The sequence below is a fragment of the Phocoena sinus genome, chromosome 6 (assembly GCF_008692025.1).
Source record: "Phocoena sinus isolate mPhoSin1 chromosome 6, mPhoSin1.pri, whole genome shotgun sequence".
In the NCBI taxonomy this organism is placed as follows: Eukaryota; Metazoa; Chordata; class Mammalia; order Artiodactyla; family Phocoenidae; genus Phocoena; species Phocoena sinus.
In genome coordinates this window covers 76,039,608-76,062,268 of record NC_045768.1, presented here as the reverse complement: position 1 = coordinate 76,062,268, position 22,661 = coordinate 76,039,608, and the positions used below count along the sequence as shown (strand labels likewise).

Here is a 22,661-nt window from a genome sequence, read left to right as displayed (position 1 = left end):
AGCAAGTCTGACAGGGAGAGTCCATTCAGTGTGGGTGAACTTTTGATATCTGAATCCTCTCCCTCCCCCATTCTTTTCCTTCAGAGTACTTTTCCAGACGAGCAAAGACACATACATGTAAGGAATAATAGCCAATGGGAAACAATATCTACTTCACATCATGATGGGGCCAGTTTGCTGTACAATACAGGGCTCTGATAAAAGCCAGACTGGAGAAGAGATGTAGCCCAAGATGCTATAGATTGAATGTTTGTGTCCCCCCAAACACAATTCGTATGTTGAATTCTAACCCCCAAGGTGATGGTATTGGGAGGTGGGGCCTTTGGGATGTGATTAGGTCACAAGGGCAGAGCCCTTATGAATGGGATTAGTGCCCTTATAAAAGAGGCCTGAGAAAGCTTCCTTGTCCCTTTCTGTCATGTGAAGACACAGAGAAAAGATGTCTATGAGGAAACGGCCCATCATAAAACATTGAATCTGCCAGTGCCCTGATCCTGGACTTCCTAGCCTCCAGAACTGTGAGAAGTAATTTCTATTTATAAGCCACCCAGTCTATGGCATTTTGTTTTAGTAGCCTGAATAGACTAAGAAACAGGACCAAAGAAGGCTTGAATTTAAAATGCTGGCCCTTCAGAGCAGATTCTGAAGGTTGAGCCATTTTCTTCCAGCCACCAGCTCACAGGCAGGGAAGCTAGATCAAGGGTGGGTGAGAGATAGGATGTGATTCATTATATTGACCCCACTCACTGGTTAAAGTTATCGAGGAAATAACAAAGGCTTCCTCCCAACCACCAGGTTCACCATTTCTCCCCACTGAAGGGGCCACTAAGGGGATGAAGTGGGATGAAAGTTCTCTTTTCCCTACAGGCAAGGCTGAAACCCAAAGAGAGAGGCAGAGACCCTTCCATTAATGCTTATTGATTAGAATCCAATGCCTTCTTTGCCCCGCACATGCCCTGCTCATCTGCGCGCTGGAGCTTGAACCCTATCTTCGAGGGCAGAAGTTGGATCTCAATGTTCTGCTTTAATTTCTGAGACAGGAAGCCTTATTTTTCCTCTCTTCTTGACAGAACAGAAAAGACCACGTAATGAGAATTCTGGGGCAGGCAACAGCCTCTTCCCAATTAGGGACAAGTGAGTATGAGAGAAGGGCTATTAAAGGTAAACTAGAGTAATTAAGAGACACTTCTACCCTGATTGTTATGGATGATGAAGTGCTGTCTGATTGCCATGGAGCCCAGGAACAAAAGGAACTTGAAAGCAGTGAATGGGGTTTTAGACAATTTGGAAATGAGATTGCATGACTCAACAATGAACAGAAACATTGCTTAGTGGCTGGGTTTTTGTATCTGACCATTTTTTCTTCTCTTGTTTGAGTTTTATATTCACAATATTCATTATCTCTGCATTGCCAAATTGACACAGAATTAACTCATTTAATCCAGGGTTGATATCATTAGACCATGACTATTTATTAAATATTTCTTATAATATCAGAATTGACTTGATATTGCAAAGGATGGGTGAGATTTTAGAGGGTCTCACTTGGTAGTTGTGGAAACAGCTTTTGCGGGAAGGATGTTTTCTCTGTGTATTCTAGTTTCTACTCAATATATTTCCATACTTCTTTAAAGTATGTAGTAAGAACTGTAAAATGCAATACTTAGTCATTTGGTACTTCTCAATCAATGTGCACTAAGATGCTATCATACGGAGAATTAAAAGATGTGGAAGACTCATTCTTTTCCTCAGGAAGCTTATATTTAATGACTCCTACTATGAACTAGGAATACTTTCTATGTTTACTTTTCCCTTTACTACCACCCTGCAAGGTAGATACTACAAGGTAGAGGTCATGGACCAAGATCACACAAACAGAAAGTGGCAGAATGTGGGTTGGGCTTCAATGTCCATGCTCTTTCCATTACTCCCAGCTTGCTCTAGCAAATTGCTAGAATCTCAAAGTATTTTCCAACGATTAATGCTCTCCTCAGTCGGGCAGTCCACAGCATTTTTCAACACGTCAGAAAATCCTGGAGAAGGTAAGCAATTTCCTCCTCTCTAGGTGCCTTGGATGTGGCCCTGGTGGACCCAGAACGCACCCTTTCTGATCTGATATCCTACTCCCCGCCTTGGCCACAGGGTCAATGTCTTTTCCGCAAGGCCGGGAGCCCTGCTCAGACTGTCCATTCCCCACCTCTTTCCGGAGGGAAGATGACCCAAAGGCGACCTAACGTTCCTTTCCGACGGAGCTGCCATTCCGCGGGCGACCGCCAGGGGGTCCCCGCACGCGCCTCCGCCTGGTAGCCGCGCGCCGGGTGCCGGTGGGGGCTGCTTTGGAGCGGCGGCGTCTGCAGCTGGAGTCCCGCGCTCGCTCGCCCGCGCGCTCGTTGAGACCGCGCGCGCTGGCCCGGGAGCCCCTCGCTGGATTCGCGAGCGTCGCCCCTCCTGCCCAGAGCTCATCCTCTTCCTCTCGCGCCGCCTGCAGCTGCCCCGGCGCGGGGAGCCGACAGGGCCCCGGGGCAGAAGGTAAAAACCCCACGGTGAGTGAGAGCTCGCTTCAAGCGAGGGGAGGTGGCGCAGCCCGCGGCCGCTCGCGCCGGGTCGCGCTCAGGAGGGTAGAGGTGCGGGGCGCACCTGGGTGCGGGTGCAACAGGAGGGCGGGAGGCGGCGGACCCCGTTTCCCCGCCCGCCCTTCGCTGGCTTCCGGGGCTGGAATCCGCGTCAGACCCCTGCCCGCGTCTTGGCTTCTGGCCGGCTCCTCCCGCGCCCTTCCCGGGTGTGAACAAGAGTCCACCCCGGGCTCCGGGGCCTTGATTTTAAAAGATCTGTCAAAAATATTGATCTTCTTCGGGGTACAAGTCTGTCCCCGAATCCATCCCGCGTTGCAGATGACTGCAGGGTGCGTGCGGGGCAGTGGGTGGCGGGAAGACAAACTTTTACAAAAGTGCGCCTGGGCAGGGGGACCACGTTTAGGGCGTCTTGATACTGAAGGAGGAGGCTCGGCTCGGGTCTGCGAAGGGGGACTCCGCTCCATCGGCGAGGTCGCCCCGGGGACTGTGGATGCTTCTTGGAGGGAGAGGGTGTGAAAAGGACGTACAAATCCTGCCGAACCCCTGGGCCAACAACTGTCAAATATCTGGAATCCCAGCCCCTCCCTTTCCCTGCACTGAGGAAGAAGGTGGAAACCCTTCAACTTTCCTTTAATTGCCCCTCCCTGACTTTGGACCCCTCTGGAAGGGTAAAGGGCCGACTCCCGGCGCCTGGCAAGTAAGTACCAGAGACCCCAAACTCCTCAAGATCCCCCTTCAGCCACCTTCCTGACCCCTCCCAGACGTCCTTCCCGCAGGGACCACGCGACAGAGCCGATTGAGATCGTGGCGAATAGCCTTTTGTTTCTCCGCGTTTCCCCTATTGTTTGCCTTTCTCACATCTGGCGGGGCTCGGGAGACAAGGAAGCCCCTCGGGTCCTCCTCCCCCCGCCTCCACACCAGCCACCCGGCCAGCTCGCGCCCGGGAGCTCGCCTGGGGAAGGAGAGGAGCCCGACCCCAGCGGGGCCGCCCCACCCGGGCCTTGCGGTTAGAGGGCGGAGGGAAAGTTGTTCCTTCCCCGCCTCCTCGGGTGCCTGTGGCCCTGGGCGCATTTCTCAGGTCTTATCCCCAGCGCGCCGAAGAGCGCAGGTCGAGATGGGTGCCTCTTTCGGCAGAGAGTGGAAGCGAGGTTCCGCCCCAATCTGGGTGTCCTTTGCTGGGTTCCAGTGGATTCCGATCTCCGCCTAAAGGCGTGTGGCCGGCCGGCTGCCAGGCGGCGGGACGGGATCAGGGCACTTCTGGTAGGCCGACAGCTTTAAGGCTCTGAGGTCTGCGAGTTTCCAAGGGTCGAAGGGCAGGCGAGTCGCCTTAAAGAGAAGGGAGATATGCAAATAACCTAGGAAGCCTCGAGACTTTGTCTAGAAACAGGAGTGAAGTGGCTCCCTCCAGAATGAACCTGGAGTTCTGTCTTCGCATAGGGCTCCAAGTGTAAAGTCCCGGTCCCCTCTCGGCATTTAGGAAAAGCGGATCCGGAGGACCCAGTGCAGACGCTGCCAGGGCCGAGTTCACGATACCCAGGCCTTGTGGATCGGTGTCTGGAGACAGAGTTCTCCTGTGAGTGCGCCTGTGAGATTATAGTGGCCCTGTTTCTCTGCCTTTCCTATCAAGTTGTTTGCTTACACATGGTGCTTATTCTTAATGGCTGTGGATTATTAAAGAACTAGGACTTACCACCTGAAACTAATATAATATTGTACATCAACTATACCTCGGGGGCGGGGGTGGGGCGGGGGAAGAGCTAGGGCCGAAGCACAGTAGCCACTCTGAGAGGGCAGGGCCCCCAGCTGGTGCCCCTAGAGTCGGTTAGACTGTGATAGGAGACTGTGTCTGTACACCTGTTGGAATCTATACCTGCACATAGTCTTACATATACTGGTGTTGTCAGCCTTTTCTGTCTGACTGACACTCCATCAGTCCCCTTCCAAGGAGACTCAACTACACCCTTTTTTTATCCTCCGCCATTTGATCCCTGCCCCAAGACAGGGGAGGGAGGAAGCTTCCATCTGAACACTCGTGACCGATGTACCCACTCACGCATTTTAAGTAGAAACTGCACACTGGCCTCTGCCCAGTTCCAGAAGTTTTCCCTTTACTGGACTTATAACTTTTGAGCTTCCACTTAATAAAGAAGAACAAAGGAGACTAAGTCAGGAGAGTGGACACATAGAGCACTTTCTCCAGTGACTTCTGAATATTACCAGTGGGACCAACAAAAGAAAGCAAGCAAAATCTTTGAAGTACCAGAAGACACTTTACAAAGATTACATTATGAAACTGATCCCCAAGGAAGGATTCCTTTGAAACTAGCAGCAGCAGCAGCAGCAGGAGAAAAACAAGAAGGACCTGAGTTACTCAAGAAGTGTCTAAGGGCGTCATTAACAAAGTGAAAGGGCAGTGTCTGTCCCAGTCTACTCCAGTAAGGAAGACAGGGTAATTGCAGTGAAAGATAAGCTTGTACAGTTTCTTTAATTTTAGAATTAAAAGAAAACCCTCCCCAGCATTGTAGAAAAAACCAGAAAATACAGAGAGGTGAAAATTAAAGCAGAAGAAGGAGGGATATTATAAACAAGGCTCCATTAAACAATCTTATCCAGGTATTTCCTTGGAATAAATTTCTGGAGATAGGATAGCCAGGTCTAAGGAGTTAATGTACTTTTTAAGGGTATTTAAGATGTCATATTGTCCCGTAGGAAACTTTTGCCAGTTTAACCTCTCCCCATCAATACACAGGAGTTTTTTTCCCCTATACCCTTATACCCCACTGATAGTCTATATTATCACTCTTTTTTATCTCTGCCAGAATGGTGGGAGGGGAGTATCTTATTGTCTTCTTTTGTATTTATTTAATCATAAACGGGATTAAACATTTTTTCACATTGCCCGTTAGTATTTCTTTGTGATGGTGCCAGTTTCTGTCCTTACCTATTTTTCAGTGAGAGTGTTCTCCTTTTTCTGACTAATGGTGCTCGTAATTAAAGCATCCTGTCTGACTCCTGCCTCTGCCAGTACAATCAGACAATCTTTATTGACTGGAAGTGCCAATTCTCTTCCTTCTTGCATTGCAAGCATTTAGCAAGACTGCAACCATAAGTTGCTGAAGTAACTGACACGGTCCCAGTGGAGTTACAAGGGAGACCATGCAAAGGCATTATTAGAGAAATTCATGGAAAATATTAAGTGTATACTTTCTGCTCAGTAGCTTGCATGCCCTAATTCCTTTATAGCTTGTAATGCTTTTTAAAAATTTAGAACTACTACTGATGAGTTGTTTTTTCTAAATGGATTATGCTAACTCATTTTATTGTGTGATCCTTCCACTGATAACCAGTATCTAGTTCTTGTGCCTTTAAACATTTCTTCTAACTTTTGGACTGAATTTGCCTCAATTTTATCATAAGACTTTCTCAGTTTGACTACATTGTTGGAGCCCTGTACTTGGATAAATCTTGAATCTAAACAGTTTAGCAGCGTGCTGTTAAAGTAATAGCAGGAGAAGCCTTCCAAGAGCTGAACAGGGTACATTTCACCCTCTTTGATGCATTTGGGTAGCCACAGTCTCCGTTAATTCTTGCTTGAAGGTAGATGGTTCTGAAATGGGGTAGAGGAGAGAGAGGAAGAGAAGATTCATTTCAGCTAGAAGATGAATTAATACAGATGAAGGACCACACGAGAAAATTTAAGTAAACAGTCTGGGTAATCTAGGTACAAATTAACTTTCAAAAAGATAAAGTCTATTAAAGTGTCATGTATTATTAAATTTATTTAACAAATAGAGAGTGGCTTTCTAATTGGGAAAATCCAATCTGAAATTCTTCCATAGTCTGACTGTAGACATTTCATTTCAGGCAGAAAACAAACAAACAAAAAACAATGAAAGGCAGATATTAAACTTTTCTGTAGCATTTTCCATGCCTTTAGATATGAAAATCACACCGTATGCATTAGGAATGAACAATGCTCTCTGCATTAAATCACAGGCATCTAATTCAACCATCCAATATCACCATGGATCTTCACTCTCTTAAAATAATAAAATACCAAGCCACAAACTTTGTATCATTTTAACTAAACCAAGTTGAGAAGCAAATGGGCCAGAAATTTCAATTTTTTTTTTTTTTTTTAACAGTAGGGAGACAGGAAGGATTTTAACTCTATGGGAGCGTGTATAAGCTCTTTTAACGTGCTGAACTTCCCTAGAATAAACAACCTTGGCAGCAAGAGGATTAAGTCATTGAGGTGTTCCATTTTTCAATATTCTCTGATCCGTGTCCTCTAGCCATTGTTTTGGTGGAGTTCAAAGGTGAGAGATAGAGCAAAGCAAGTACGAAAGAGCAAAAGGAAAGAGGAACAGAGAGTAGAAGGTGGAGGGGGAATCCTCCTTTAAAACTGTCTTCAGGACTTCCTAACAAGACTCTTGGTCACCCAGGAGGTGGTTGGCATCACTTTCTTTCTGCCAAACTTCAGAAACAGTGAACATTACCTAAACCACCACCAATCCAACCGAGGGGAGCCTTGGCATAGCACAGTAATCCTTAAACAGAGGATGAAGGAGGAAGAGAAGGAAAAGGAGATTTTGGAGAGAAATGGAATTTGAATTCTAAGAATATACCTTATTTCCTCCTGAGTAGTGCTGTGAATTTATGAAAGAAGTAGAAGCATCTTCTGATTTCCACTCGGACGATCTCCCAGGCGCAGTGACTGTATTTCTTATCTTTGAGGAACCTGTCTATCCTGTTGAAATACCTCCTCAGCTCTAGGTTGCTCAGCTGGGGGACTGGAGTTCCTGACTGTGTCCGCTCATCCTCTGCCACCTCTCTCATGTCTTCGTTTTCCTCCTCTTCTTCCAAGCATTGTTCCAGGTATTGCAGCTGTTGATCAAGTCCGATTTGGACTTGTCTCAGGTGTTTCTCTTCCCAATTGGATTTGAAGGTGTCTTGAATGAAGATGTGGAAGGCCTGTCTGGACATTTCATAGAAGGCCTCCTTGATGTCCCTTGTCAGAGGCTGGGTGTGTGAGAGGATCTCTTGGGGCAACTCAAAAGCTTTGCTTTCTCTTAGACACTCTATAGGAAATGACTTGCTCATCCTTCTCAGAAGGCTCAGATTTTGCCAGGTGACTCTCCTCAGGTGAACATTCAGCAAGTTACAGTCCAGAGAGAGGATGCCGGTGACAAACAGACCCATGAGGCACACCGGCCACATACACTTTCTAATCACATCAGGCTCGGCACTCATTGTTTTTCCTCACCCCCTTAGCTGAAAAACCCACAAGACTCAAGGTTGACAGTGAGTGAGGTTTTAGGTCTTAAGTATTACTTCGTGTGCCTTTTATACACCTGGGTATCTTCAGTGGGGAGGAGTTCTCTCATTCGTCATTTTATGGTACTCAGGGTTTCAGCCCCTTTGCCTTTGAGGCTTTTTTGACTTTGGGTGACTACATTGACTTTGGAAATGCAATCTTGTTTTTTTTTTTTTTCCAGAGAAGTGAGCAAAGCATTATCATTGTGTTATCTTAGGTACCTGGGTGATCCATCCCAGTACTATAGAATCATCAGAACCAGCCTGATGCAGACTGTTTCAGAAAGAACTGAAAACTGGGACTCTATACACTTACTCACCTAATACTATTACATAAGAGAGAGCAATCCTCCAAGGAAATATTTTTACCTGACCTTGTAGCCGAACATCTTCTCTCATTGAGTTAATCATAGACGTTGACAAAATAACTATGATTATTTGATTGCAAGACCACTAGAACATAACATAGGTTAGGTTGTTTCTAATCTTGATAAATTATGCTTTTTAGAAAATAATTAATTAATTTTTATTTTTGGCCGCGTTGGATCTTCGTTGCAGTACCTGGGCTTCTCCTTGCGGTGGCTTCTCTTATTGCGGAGCATGGGCTCTAGATGTGCAGGCTTCAGTAGTTGTAGCACATGGGCTCAGTAGTTGTGGCTCGCAGGCTCTAGAGCGCAGGATCAGTAGTTGTGGCGCATGGGCTTAGCTGCTCCGTGGCATGTGGGATCTTTCCGGACCAGGGCTCGAACCCCTGTCCCCTGCATTGGCAGGCGGATTCTTATCCCCTGCACTACCAGGGAAGTCCTTAAATTAAACTTCTATGTTTGGATATTTTCTCTTTTTATTTGACTTTTCTGGGCCTCAGAAAAGATGAAAAACAGAGTGGGTCGTTGAGCATGGCACTTATCACAGAACAGACTAGGCCAGCTTAGTTTTCTGTTGCCATTAGGAAATGTTGAAACTCTCCAACTATCCTTTCCTTTAGTTAAACCTGAACCAGTGCTTACCACCCCCGCATAGCATTTTGTATGATCTGATCTCTTTCTTAGAAGTTCTCCAGCGGGTTGTATATTGGGGAATATTTTTCTGCCTCATTAACTTCTCTCTTGTAGTATCATGCTTTTTTTTTTTAACTTTTAGATATGGTTTGGGTAGTATTTTAAAACTTTAACTTAGCTGTCTTTCCTTCTTGTTTAGAGGTTCTGCGTGCTGGAAAGTTTTTTTTGTTTGTTCCTGTTTGTTTTTGAGGAGGTATATGAGTAGGTGATCACCCATTTTAGCCAAGCTAATTCCCACCTGGATCAGTATTACTGTGGTAATGATGGCTGTCCACCACTTATGGTTTTCACCCTGTTTGACCAGATAACCTTCTTCTGGTTATGGTCAAAGAAAATTTCTTTCTCCAGGAATGTGAAATGGGATGTCATTAAATAAGGTTAGCTTTAATTACCACCTTAAAAAAAGAAATGCATTAATTTTCAATAAAATCATTTTAGAATGGTAAGCAACCGCTGTTCCATAAATATGGCAAACTTGGACCGCAAAATTGCTTAAAATGTTTGTGTTTAAATTAGCTGGCTACACCAAAGGCTAATTGTAGACAAGTGAGACTTCTTAAAATCCTGGCTTTTTGGACTGGTTTACTATGAGAAGAAAACCTGCTACATAATGTTACTCTATGTGCTCTCTCTGTATAAATTCTGATTTCACAGAGATATTTTGTGGGATGACTAACTTAGAAAAATAATTAGGAAAATGGGCCCTTTTACACAGGAATATAAATTGACACAAACTTCCTGGAGAGCAAGGTGGTGCTATGTATCAAAAGCCTTAAAAATGTACCTAATCTTTGACTCAGCAATTCTCCCTCTAGGAGTTTATCCTCCAAGAAATAATGGTGGATGTCTTTTAAGGACTTAGCTGTCAGGAAGTTCATCACAGCAAAAAACTGAAAGCAATTTAAATGTTCAGCAGTAGGTACTTGGTTAAGTAAACCATCTGTAGAAGACATCTGTGCAAGCATTAAAAATTATGTTGTGGGAATATATTTGGTTACTTGGATGGATACACTTTGTAGCTTAAAAACAAGTTTACGTGGTAGTATATAGTCTTATTTGTTAAATATAAACATATGCATATATGTACAGAAGAAATCTAGAAGTATATATGCTACAAATATTGAGTCATTATCTCTGACTAGAAAAAGAATGGGTGATTTTAGTTTTGTATTTTTATTTACCTAGACTTTTAAAGTTTTCTATAGGCAGCAAGTATTTCTTATTTAATAAGGCAAACTATTTTTCAAACAAAATATATTGAAAAACAGAGATATTATACATCTGCAGTAGGATCAATACTACTTTATTTATGTAAACATTTCCGTTCTAGGGTACTTTAAAAAGGAGATGTGAATTTTCTCTGAGATTCAGTTCTAATTCAGTTGATATGAATAATGTAGACTATGTGGGAGTTCAGTGTAGTATTGTTACAACTTTGCATATAAAGAATATAGGTTTATGTATATATATATATAATACATATATTTATTATTGCACATACGTACACACACAGAGTTTATAAAATGCAAATCTCTTCTCAGGGCCAGACCTTCTTACATACCTCACTTAACTTCTTACACCTAAAGCTTTTTGAATTGTCGCAGTCAGAACTGCTTGTTCCTCTTTGGGCTTCTACAGTACTTGGTCCTCCTTAATTCTGGCTTTGTAAAGTAAATAATTGTGTTAAGTGTTGATCTCCCAATTTTGTGTGCCCCCCACCTCCACCCACCCAGGGTGCTTAGCATAGTTCGTGCTTGAGACAGTTCAAACGTACTAACCAAGCTAAGAGATTGTTCAGTTGACCTTCTGTGCTAAGAGGTTCTGCCCGTGGGTGATGGAGGTGGCTGGAGATTTGGCCGTTGTCAACCGTCTTGAAGGTCCCTGTATTTTCTGCCGTGTACAGTTTTGTCATCTTATCCCCCTCACCCCATATTCCCTCCCTCTATTGTCATTCCATATTGTATCCTCATTTATTCAAAACTGTATTTTTAGCATCTACCGCGTGCCAATCCCTGGGCTAGGTCTTGAAGAAGGAGGGATAAGGTATAGTCCATGATCTCAAGGAGTCCGCGGTTGGAGAAGTAGGTATGTTCTGAGTGTCTTAGGTACAGGAGTAATTCATAGGTCCTCCCTATAGCGTGTACCTCATTCCTCATGTACAATATTCATGACGAAAAAGGAAAGATGATGGACATGCCTGTTGTCCCCTCTTCCACCATTAGAATTGCTTGATTTAGCAAGCAACAATATGGAAGACCCATGCAATATTTGGAATGCACCTTTACTAAATATCATTAATTTTTTAATCTAAAATTCCAATTTAATGGGGCGTCCCGTATTTTATCTGGCAACCCTATCCACCATGCCGGCTCCCATTGACCTCTTAGAGCAGAACTCAGACATGAAGGCCTCTGCAGGAAGCTTTTCCTCTGCTAGCTGTCCACCTTATGCAGGGGGGCATTCGATTGTGTTTCTCTGTGCTGGTTTTACTTGTGCACACATCCCTAACAACTGTGCACAGTCCGAAGAGGGTACCTGTCACACTGAGACAGAATAGCACACACACGTACCCTCTCACAGAATTGTTGTGATCAGAAGCATTATTGCATGATCAGTATTGGTCATGCCTCTGTTCTGTAAAAGCCATGCCATCTGACTCTATCTCAAAATATAATTAGAAAGGTGAAAAGAATGGCAGTGTAAGGAATCGTTTTTATTCCAGAATTTGCCTGTCACAGCTGCCCATTCTGAAACTGTGGGCTATATTTTCACATGCTAACATGGTACCTGCTCTCATTTCTCTCGATCATTTCTATGTGGTCAGACTTTCCTCAGGGGGAAAGCTGATTAGCAGGGGCTGCCCTGTTGTCAATGGAACTGTGTGAATTTGACATGTGGATGACATGGTTAACAGTAATGGGCAAGACACAACTTGTTTGACAAAATGGAGATGAGACATTTCAGTCTAGACAAGATAGCCGTGACTCAGCTCACAGGCATTTGGCATCGTATGTGTTAAGATTGATAGCTCTCCGGGAAAGGCAAGTTTTGAACCAGGGTGGGAGTAACATGTGGGTCATCCATGTGACTCAGTGCATGAAAGTCAGTCATTCTGTTTGTGGGGTCAGAAGATGATTGAGCCCAGTAAGGAGCTCAGAGATGGGAAGCCTTGTGTCCATACCTGTCAGTGCTTTCCATATGGCGTGCAGACAGCGGTCACCACAAAGTCAGGTGCAGCTCTTTTAGCCCAGACCAACCCTGAAGCTCTAATAACTGGGTGTTTCACTTATTCCCACTGCCTCCCATATTGGGGTCCCCTCTCCCCTGGTCCTCTAGTCCCTTTCTTGGTTGTTCTTCTCTTAACGACGTACCTGATATAGAAATTTATAGTGACTACACAAGTAATACGTGGATATGTGTCCATATAGTAAAAATTTAAACATTTCAGATAAAGTGAAAGCTTTGCTTGCCAGCTCTGCCTCCCATCCTGCCTCTCTTCTCCCCTGCGGTAATGACAGTTATCAGTTTGGTATGTCCTTACTTGATATCTGTCTCCCCACTAAACACTAAGTTTCGTGGGCACATGTCCAACAACTGGCTTGTTCGCTGCTCGTTCTTGAATGCCCACAGGGCTCACAGAGATGCAGAGACATCTGGACCACTTCCACGGGTGATACGTGGCATGGGAGTAGGGGAACTTGTATGTATTTTTTAAAAATTGCCGAAACAGGTTTATAAAAATTGTGATATGCTTTGAAGCTCAAGCCTGGAAGTGTATTCCTGTGACTGTATATATGATATCATTTGGATATCATTTGAAAGATCTATGTTATAAACCCTTTGTGAATGTGAAGCCCAGTATAAATGGCTCATCAGACCTGGATCAGACAGATCCAGGTGCCTTTCACAGCACCCTGCACATAGTAGGTGCTCAGTAGTTATTTGTTGGATGATCAAGGGAAGATAATGAAGCCACGTCTCAGTGACAGGGAAGTTATTTGGTGGTTTAGTTCTTCTGGTGTAGAGATACGGGGAGGACAAATTCAGGTGCTGGGGAAACTTGAGAAGTTCACAGAATGGTAGATGGCAGCTCAAGCATTTGTTCAGTGTCCCCTCCTACTTCCATTGCTTTTGTCTTTGGGATTCCCCGAGGCTGGTTAGGTCATGAGCACCATCGTACCTCTACTCTGGTGGTATCACATAGTTCTAGTTGTTCTTTTAAAAATATGTATTTATTTTGACTGTGCTGGGTCTTAGTTGCGGCATGCGGACTTCTTGGTTATTGCACACTTGTGGGATATAGTTGGCCGACCAGGGATCGAACCTGCGCCCGCTGCAGTGGGAGCGTGGAGTCTTACCCACTGGACCTCCAGGGAAGTCCCAGGTCTGTGTTGATTGGTTAACTCACACATCCTCCCCTCCAGACAAGAAGTGTGTCTTACTCAGTTTTGTATACTTGGCACCTCTTACATAAAGACATCAAATGTTTGTTGAATAAAAGAAGGCCGTGTGATTTGTTTTTTATGGTTCTCAAGTTCGGGTATTAACCTGTGCTGAAAAAACTGAGAGCCTCCAAAATCATCCCTTCCCCCGCTCCTCTGAATATTGCCACTTCTCTGTATTAATTGCTCCTGGTAACTGTCATTTTATATCACCCTTTTGAAGGCTCAGTGGACAGACTTACCCCTGCTTCGCTTTTATAGCCCAGCTTCAGTTTATGCACATAGTAAACTTCTACACAGGAATAATTTTTAGCTCGTAGAAAATGACCCAGATAAATAGAGATTTACGTGGTCGGAACTAAGTAGGTAAGTAAATAAATATGCACCATCAGTAAAACCTACCCCTCAGTTTGGGTTATTCAGAGCAGCTTCCATCTGAATCCTATTCCACTGTTGTTTCTCTTGGTCCTTTTGAACCCTAATGGGGCTTTTCACTTCTGAGATGGTGGTAAGCATTTCAGATGAGAGAGGTCACCTACCAGAATAACCCTCGTCCCTTTTTTACCCACTGAGTAGATGTGGATTTCTTCCCAGACCATATCTGAGTGTGCCTGTAGTCTGGAAAAACGAGTGGAGTGAGTGATGGACAGAGATGTCCTCTTGTCTTGGATAAATATATATATATATACATATATATATATATATATATATTTTTTTTTTTTTTTTTGCGGCACACGGGCCTCTCACTGTTGTGGCCTCTCCCGTTGCGGAGCACAGGCTCCGGAAGCGCAGGCTCAGCGGCCATGGCTCACGGGCCCAGCTGCTCCGCGGCATGTGGGATCTTCCCGGACCGGGGCACGACCCCGCATCCCCTGCATCGGCAGGTGGACTCTCAACCACTGCGCCACCAGGCAAGCCCTTGGATAAATATTTTAAAAGGAATTGCCGTGGCAGAGATGAGGACTGTGGCTTCTTTTAATAACTATCAGTTTGAATGTGGTCATAAGGCTTCCTGACATTTATGAAGAACAAAGAAAGGTATTATTATGGAAAAATTTAAGTGGGCTTTTCTTTTTCTTTTTTTATTATTTATTTGGTTGCGCCAGGGCTTAGTTGCGGCAGGTGGGCTCCTTAGTTGCAGCATGTGGGCTCCTTAGTTGTGGCATGCATGTGGGATCCCTGAACAGGGATCGAACCCAGGCCCTGCATTGGGAGTGCAGAGTCTTATCCACTGCGCCACCAGGGAAGTCCCGAGTGGGCTTTTCTTTGACTGACAGAAGATTCACATGCCCCAAATTTTAGGGTTTTTTTTTTTTTGGTCTGAGCAATGCCTGGGTTTGAGGATAGTGTCTGGAATAGTCTACTAGAGCTATGGGCAGTGGGGAGGGGCCTCTTTTCTTCCTGACAACACCCTTGCCCCTAGGTAGCCTGTGAAGTGCAGACTCTATATCATAGAATGTAGGGTTGGAAGGACACTGAGAGATAGACTCTTGAGGTCAGAGGGGTAAAGTGACTTGCCCAAGGTCAGAGTGATACTTGGGGGCAAAGTCAGGCTGAGACCCAGGTCCTCTGACCTCAAGGCCATCACTGCAAGTCTTTCATCAGTAAGCAGAGAGCTCCCTTCGCTCTGCTTCCACTGAGAGGAGATGCCCTCCGGCAGCCATAAGAAAGGGGATTCTGGAGGCTTTCTCTGATTTGAAGTCAGACAAGGATGCTATAACTCAAGCTCTTTCTGGTACTTCACAAGGGCTTTTTGGCTCTGTGAGGGAGGCATTAGTTAGCAAAGGAGGAAACCCTGAGTTGTCTGACACCCCTAATATTTCTACAAAGTTACTTAGAATTCTGCAAATAAAGACTGTTAGGCTTCCCAGGTTCCTAGGTCAGTTCAGGACTAAAGTGGTTGCCCTAGAGAAACCTGGAATGGGTTTCCTGAGAGGTTTCCCCCATGTCTGAAATTTATTTCTGGACTCATTTACTTATTTTCTTTGTTTTCCATCATATCTCCAGTGCTTAGCACATAGCATATGCTTAATAAATATTTACTGAACAATTAAGTATGTGTGTCACTATTTTATCTTATGAGTATACTGTATGAGATCGGTTCAATAACTCTACCTCTTGGTAGAACTGTGTAACTTTGAGCAAGTCATTTAAACTTCCTGAACTTCGTATGTAAATAGGGATAATAAGGGTACCTGCCCCAAAGGGTGGCTGTGGAGATGTAAATTGCTAATAACAGTGCCTGGTACATAGTAAGCGGTCAATATGATAGTTAGCATCACCATCATCATTACCTGTTGCCTAGAGTGTAAAGACAATGCTAAATTCCAGGAGTACAGGAGCGGAAAAGACATATGTAGTCCCTGTCCTTGCAGAGATTCCTGGAGGCAGTGATAGCTGAGTCTTTTTTAAAACTTATTTTATTGAACTGTGGTTGATTTACAATGTTGTGTTAATTTCTACTGTACAGCAAAGTGCTTCAATTATACATATATCTAGGCATTCTTTTTCATATTCTTTTCCATTATGGTTTATAATAGGATATTGAATATAGTTCCCTGTGCTGTACAGTAGGACCTTGTTGTTCCGAGCTGAGTCTTGAAGGGCAAAAGCTGGTGGGAGTTTGAATTAGCATGGTGATAGCTGGTATGGGGAGGAAGAGAATTATCTAGGAGGTGAGACTGGCAGGTCTTGGTGATTGATTTGGAGTGGGAGGGGGAGAAAGAGGAAATAGACCAGGGTGAAGCCCCATTTCTGTTATAGATGGGTTACTTTGAGTTGTCTATGGGATAGCCAAGTGGAGATGTCCATTCGGCAGTTGGATATATGGGTCTGGATGAGGGCTGGAGACTGATCCAGGTGGGAGAGAGAGATTTGAAAGTATCACTAGAAGCTGTGGGTGATAATTAAGACCGTACGAATCAATGGGTCTGTCTAAAGAGGACATGTAGAGTGCAGAAAAAAGTGTGAGCCAATTTCAGAACCCTAAGCATAGCCTGCATTTAAAGAGTGGGCAGTGGAAGGAGAAACTGAAGAGGATGGTCACAGAGGCATGAGGAGAATGAGGATGGAGTATTTTGACTCTTTATCTGCCTCTCTGCCTACATAATTCCTCATAATGGCTCTCTAAGACAGCCATTCTCAACTCAACTCTGTTTGCCATCATTAATCTAGACCTAACCCCATCTTATAGATGAGATACTTTGAGGCTCAGAGAGGGGAATTAATTCATTTAAGCCTAAAATCAAAGCCTCTCCCTCCCCCTTTCCCTCCTTTGTTCTTTTCTAGCATATGCCCCCATGGAACATGCCAGGTGTGTATCTCTAAGTTCTTGGCAGGTGTCAACTGGATTGAAAGTTGGCTTGGTTATTTCACTTCTGCCATTTGGGGCTACAGGAGTTGGAGAATGCATTAGTTTCCTAGGACTGCCGTAATAAATTTCCAGGAACAACGTGGCTGGGATTTCCCTGGCAGTCCAGTGGTTAAAACTCCGCACTTCCACTGCAAGGGGCACGGGTTGGATCCCTGGTCAGGGAACTAAGATCACACGTGCTGCGCGGCATGGCCAAAAATCCCCCAAAACAAACAAACAAACAAAAAACAACAACGTGGCTTACAACAACAGAAATTTATTCTCTAATAGTTCTGGAGTCTAGAAGTCCAAGATCAAAGTGTCATCAGGGCCGGGTTCCCTCCAAACATTCTAGGGACAAATCTTTCCCTGCTTCTTCTAGCTTCTGGTTGTTGCTGGAAATCCTTGGTGTTCCATGTCTTGGAGAAGCATCACTCCAGTCTCTGCCTCCATAGTCCCATGACATTCGCCATGTTTTTTTTCTGTCCCTGTGTCTTCCAGACGTTGCCTTTAGGTATTCTTCGGTAACAGTCTGCATAGTTATTAATAATAATAAAGGAAACTATTTATGTAGCAGTTACTAAGTACCAACTCTTTATATAAATTATCTTTAATTCTCATAGCCACTACACAATGTAGGTGTTATTACCCTTATTTTAAAGAGGAGGAAATGGAAGCTTGGAAGTATTAGATGACTTGCCTGAGATCACATATCTAGAAATCCACAGAATTAGGTTTCAAACCCAGGTCTGTCTGAGGCCACACGGTATTTTTACGAGGTCTAGGGATGTAAAAGTTTTGGTGTAAAATCCACCGTCTGTATGTATTTCATTCCCACAAGGATTTGAAGCAGCTTATAAATATGTATAATACAAGAGAATAAAAATGGTTAGGGCTTCCCTGGTGGCGCAGTGGTTGAGAGTCCTCCTGCCGATGCAGGGGACACGGGTTCGTGCCCCGGTCCGGGAGGATCCCACATGCCGCGGAGCAGCTGGGCCCGTGAGCCATGGCCGCTGAGCCTGCACGCCCGAAGCCTGTGCTCCGCAACGGGAGAGGCCACAACAGTGAGAGGCCCGCATACCGCAAAAAAAAAAAAAAAAAAAAAAAAATGGTTAAAGAAATTAGAGTTGAGAGAAAACAAGAGCAAGAAAACAAGATGAAGTCAGGGGTACAGTCTGAACATAAGCTTGCCTGTCTAGTGTCGTTATGGCAGAGAGTTGAAAATCTGTCCCTGGGCTTTCTAGAAGCAAACGGGAAAGAAGACCTGTTAAAGTAACCACAGTATCCAAAAGATAAAACAAACTAGCAACAAAGCTAAATCCTCAGTAGAAGCAAAGCTTTTCTTGATACTGAGTCCTGGGGGAGAAGTTGTCCTGCAGGCCTTCTGGAAGAGAGTGCTGTGGGACATCCTGGGCAAAGACCCCAGCAACTTCATTACAGGAGTCACCATCACCACCATGTGTATTGCAGGGCTGAGTCTTGTAACCTCCCTTCGTGTAGGCAGATGTCACATTGCCAGGGCACAGTTCTTGCAGGCTTTCTGCAGGGGCTTGTTGAGTTTTCTCATGTTGAGCTGCAGAAGGAGTTCATTAGTTCTGGATTGGGACAGTGTTTCTTCATCAGGGCTCAAAGGATGGAAAAGGATAGTCACACATGTTGGCATTCTCAGGGCATTCAGTGTGGAGAGACTGCCCTGACATTTCCAGGGTCCCTGCCCAGATCCAATCCTGCATTTCCTATTACATGTACAGAAGAACTTTGGGGAAAACTATTTGCAGGCCTGACTCTCCTCCATTTAGTCAGAACTGGGAAAACAACTATTTTGTCAGATTGACCCAGTGCCATAAACAAAAGTGAAGTGTGCGCTGGACTGCCACATGGTCATGGGCTTGATTTGCTGTACTCCTCTAAGGGAGGTCGTCCTGGATATGGGAATCCAAGCAAGCAGCCTGTGGTTTTATTCTGCACTGCGGGGACTTTTTTCTCTCCTGGAAGAGCTTCTTCATAAGTTCGATAGCTTAAAATTCAAAGTGAAGACAGCCTTGTGTCCCCAAATATTATAGATAATTAAATGTTAAGACATCCTCTTGGGACTATTAATTTTGCAAACTCAAGCATTTTTTATTTAAGAAAAGAACTCACATATGGGTGCCCTCAGAGCTAAAACTTTGTATTTCCAGGAGTGATGCATTTAAGAGAGCAGAAATTGTCATTGCCCTAGACCCATCCCCATTGGGAGAGTGCAGTAACGCTCATTGCCAAATGTGATAAAACAGTTTCTCATGAATGGTCCATGGGAAAAAGAATGCTGTAGTTATCTATTGCCTATAATTTCATCCATCCATCCATTCATCCACCCATCCATCTATTCATCTTTGAGGATATGATGCCTGAAACAAGATAGTAAAGCAGAAAAAGAGGTGAAGCGGTTCATGTCCTCATAGAGTGTCCAGATTTTCAGACAATAAAGAATAAAATTTCAGGGTGTTATAAGTGCTATGAAGGAAATAAACAGGGTAAGAGGGTAATTGGGGAGGTGATGACTGAATTGAGACTTGAGGGGTGAGGAAAAATCAGCAATGTAAAGAGCTGGGGGGGAGAGCATTTCAGGCAATGAGAACAGGAGGTTCAAAAGCTCTCATGGGAAAGAGCTTGGGATATTCAAGGAACACAAAGGAGACTGGTTGTGTTGGAGTGAAGGGAGTGGGGAGGTTGGTCCTAGGATATGTTGGGATTGGGTAGGACATGGCAGGCCATGATGGAGTTCCAATTTTATTCTAAGACTAGTGAAGACACATGAAAGAATTTTAAGCAAGAGAGTGGTGTCATATGACTTGTGCTTTAAAGAGATCACTCTGGGGCCTCCTTGTTGGGAGCAGTTTGGAGAAGGGGCAAGAATGGAAGCAGGGAACCCAGGTGGAGAGTAGATATTTTAGCAGGCTGGGTGAGAGTTGTGGTGGCCGAATAAAGGTAGAAGCAGTGGAGATGGAGAGAAAAGATGATGTGAGAGAAGCTGCTTATGATGTATTTGGGTCCAGGCTAACATCTGTGATCACCAAAGGCCGTTTTCCAGAAACGCCATTATAAGGTCTTTACTGAAATAACACCGGTAGGTTTTTGATAACCAGTAAGTAATCTCATTTGGCATTACATCTTTAACTGGTTGGCCTTAAACTAGGGTAAGTCCCTTATACTTCAGACAACAAAATAAATAATTTACTTAATTAGACCTGGGTTGGGATTGAAGCTTGAATTTCGCAGGTTTAGCTTGAGGCTTAAGTTTCTGAGTGTCCCTTGATACACAAAACAAATACATATCCCTGTATGTTTTAACGTTTTTAGATAAAATCATGTGTTTCATGATCAATTTAAATCATGGATTACTATCTATAGACAAATCATAATGGAATATAATCAATATAATCATACAATTCTGAAGTTAAGAAAGAGATTCTAATCTGCTATTTACTAAATATAGATGAAAGCCTGTAGCTAACAACTCCAGTTCTCTCCAATTTGGTTTTTCTAAAAAGTCTCAGAAATGTCTAATTGTCAGAAATGCCAGTCCATACTAATGCTCTGACACAGACTATACTTCCATGAAACACAGGTGTTTGATAGGCTGGGTCAAGATGTTCTCATTACTGAAGTCAAGCAATGACAGATTTTTCTTGTGTCACAGAAACATTTTTTTTTTTAAGATTTATTATTTATTTATTTTTGGCTGCATCGGGTCTTAGTTGCGGCAGGCAGGGTCTTCATTGCGGCACGTGGGATCTTCGTTGCGGCATGAAGGATCTTTTGTTGCGGTGCTCGGGCTTCTCTCTAGTTGTGGCGTGCGGGTTTTCTCCTCTCTAGTTGAGGCACGCAGGCTCCAGGGCACATGGGCTCTGTAGTTTGCCGCACACAGGCTCTAGTTGAGGCGTGCGGGCTCAGTAGTTGTGGCGCGAGGGCTTAGTTGCTATGTGGCGTGCGGGATCTTATTTCCCTGACCGGGGGTCGAACCTGCGTCCTCTGCATTGTAAGGCAGATTCTTTACCACTGGACCACGAGGGAAGTCCCTTTCAAGTTTTTCAACAACATTTTTCTTAAACTCTTGGCACCTCTGACGGTTAACCTGGAGTAGAAGCTAGGCTACAGTGTTATCTTAGTTCTAGATTATTTAGTTATTTTATGAGCTAGCGCCTGATTTGGCACACAAGGATTAGATTCATTGTTTTACAAATAATTTATCAGTATTTCATAATTTTGCAAAAAATCCTAGGACTTCCAGATGCTCCAGAGACCAGCTACTGTAATAAACACATCCAAAAACATAAAATGGCTCAAACATGGTAGGAGTATTTCTCACTCATGTAAAGTTTGGAACAGAGGTACTTGAGCTGTGGTTGGCTTTTTTCCAAGCAGTGATCAGGCACCAGACACCTTGTGGATCTGCCATCTTCCACATGGCTTCCAAGGTTTCAGAGCTTATCTTCATCAAGCTGGAGTAAAATGGCAAGAGCTGGAGGGATATGCATGGGAGTGTTGTACGGGTTAGGCTTGGAGAGGCATACATCACTTGTAGTCACATCCCATTGGCAGGAACTTAGTCACAGCTAAGTGCAAGGGATACTGGGAAATTCAGTCTAGCCATATGCCCAGGAAGAAGAGGGACTACTTTGACGAACAGCTACCCGTCTCTGCCATGCTGCTGATCCATTTGGAGAAAGTCTAGCAATCAGAATATGTTGGCACTGGTATGAGTTGGCTTGGGGATTGGGCTGGCGTGATGGGCACATTATAGAGACCCAGTAAAGATTTTTTAAAAATCCATTTTAAGAGAATTGGAGTGTCAGCCACAGGCAGCTTTCTAGTGAGGCTATTTATTTATTTATTTTATTATTTTTTTTGCGGTACGCATGCCTCTCACTGCTGTGGCCTCTCCCGTTGCGGAGCACAGGCTCCGGATGCGCAGACTCAGTGGCCATGGCTCACGGGCCCAGCCGCTCTGCAGCATGTGGGATCTTCCCAGACCGGGGCACGAACCCGTGTCCCCTGCATTGGCAGGCGGACTCTCAACCACTGCGCCACCACTGAAGCCCTATTTATTTATTTTCTGAAGAGTAGAAGAAGTACTGTTGAAATAGAAGATTTTCATTTTTTCCCCTAAGTCTTATACGAAGAAGAAGAAAAATGATTAATTTGTGTCTTTAAAAAAAAGCATGCTTTCCTTACAAGAAATCTATTTTGGTAGAAAGATACTGTCATTTGCTTTTTTTTTTTAAAAAAGCAGGGCTTCCCTGGTGGCGCAGTGGTTAAGAATCTGCCTGCCAATGCAGGGGACACGGGTTTGAGCCCTGGTCCAGGAAGATCCCACATGCCGCGGAGCAGCTAAGCCCATGTGCCACAACTACCGAGCCTGTGCACCTAAAGCCTGTGCTCTGCAACAAGAGAAGACACTGCAATGAGAAGCCCATGCACCACAACGAAGAGTAGCCCCCGCTTGCCTCAACTAGAGAAAGCCCGCATGCAGCAACGAAGACCCAACGCAGCCAAAAATAAAATAAAATTTAAAAAAAAAGCAAATGGAGCTTATTTCCCATGGGGTTCAACATGTAGAAGACAATCCTTCAGTACTATCCACAGCTAACACTACACTGGGCATTAACCATTCATCAAGCATGGTATTACCGAGTTTGCATACATTATTTCATTTTAACATCAAAAGAATCCAACAGGATCCCATTTTATAGTTTTGAGGAACCCACACTGCAAAAAGTTACATAATTGGCAAGGGCCACACAAAACTAAGGTCTGCCTGATTTTCTGTTAGACTGTATTTAAGTGAAAATAAGTGTCTTGAGTATATCATGTTTTTCTTTCTTTCTTTCTTTCTTTTTTTTTTTTTTTTTTTTTTTTTGGGGTACACGGGCCTCTC

At 44.2% G+C, this 22,661-nt stretch overlaps 2 protein-coding genes across 4 annotated transcripts in view; one reads left to right on the top strand and one right to left on the bottom strand.

Annotated features, from left to right (window-relative positions):
- The first annotated feature begins 1,920 nt into the window (after positions 1-1,920).
- Positions 1,921-22,661, top strand: part of MOB3B (MOB kinase activator 3B) — a 234,077-nt gene continuing 213,336 nt past the window's right edge. Inside the window, exon 1 of one of the 3 annotated variants that reach the window (XM_032636196.1) lies at positions 1,921-2,543. The gene's annotated coding sequence lies outside the window, so the exon portion shown is untranslated. Of the gene's footprint in view, positions 2,544-3,221; positions 3,271-22,661 lie in introns of those variants that run through there. The other 2 variants (XM_032636199.1, XM_032636197.1) reach the window with 2 other exon arrangements.
- IFNK (interferon kappa) lies at positions 7,202-7,826 on the bottom strand. The gene has a single exon (XM_032636200.1). It carries the CDS (start codon positions 7,824-7,826, stop codon positions 7,203-7,205), a length of 624 nt encoding a protein of 207 aa, XP_032492091.1. The 3' UTR covers position 7,202.

Bases quoted from the DNA above. Each gene is read 5' to 3' on its own strand.
- IFNK (XM_032636200.1), bottom strand. From the start codon at position 7,826: ATGAGTGCCGAGCCTGATGTGATTAGAAAGTGTATGTGGCCGGTGTGC.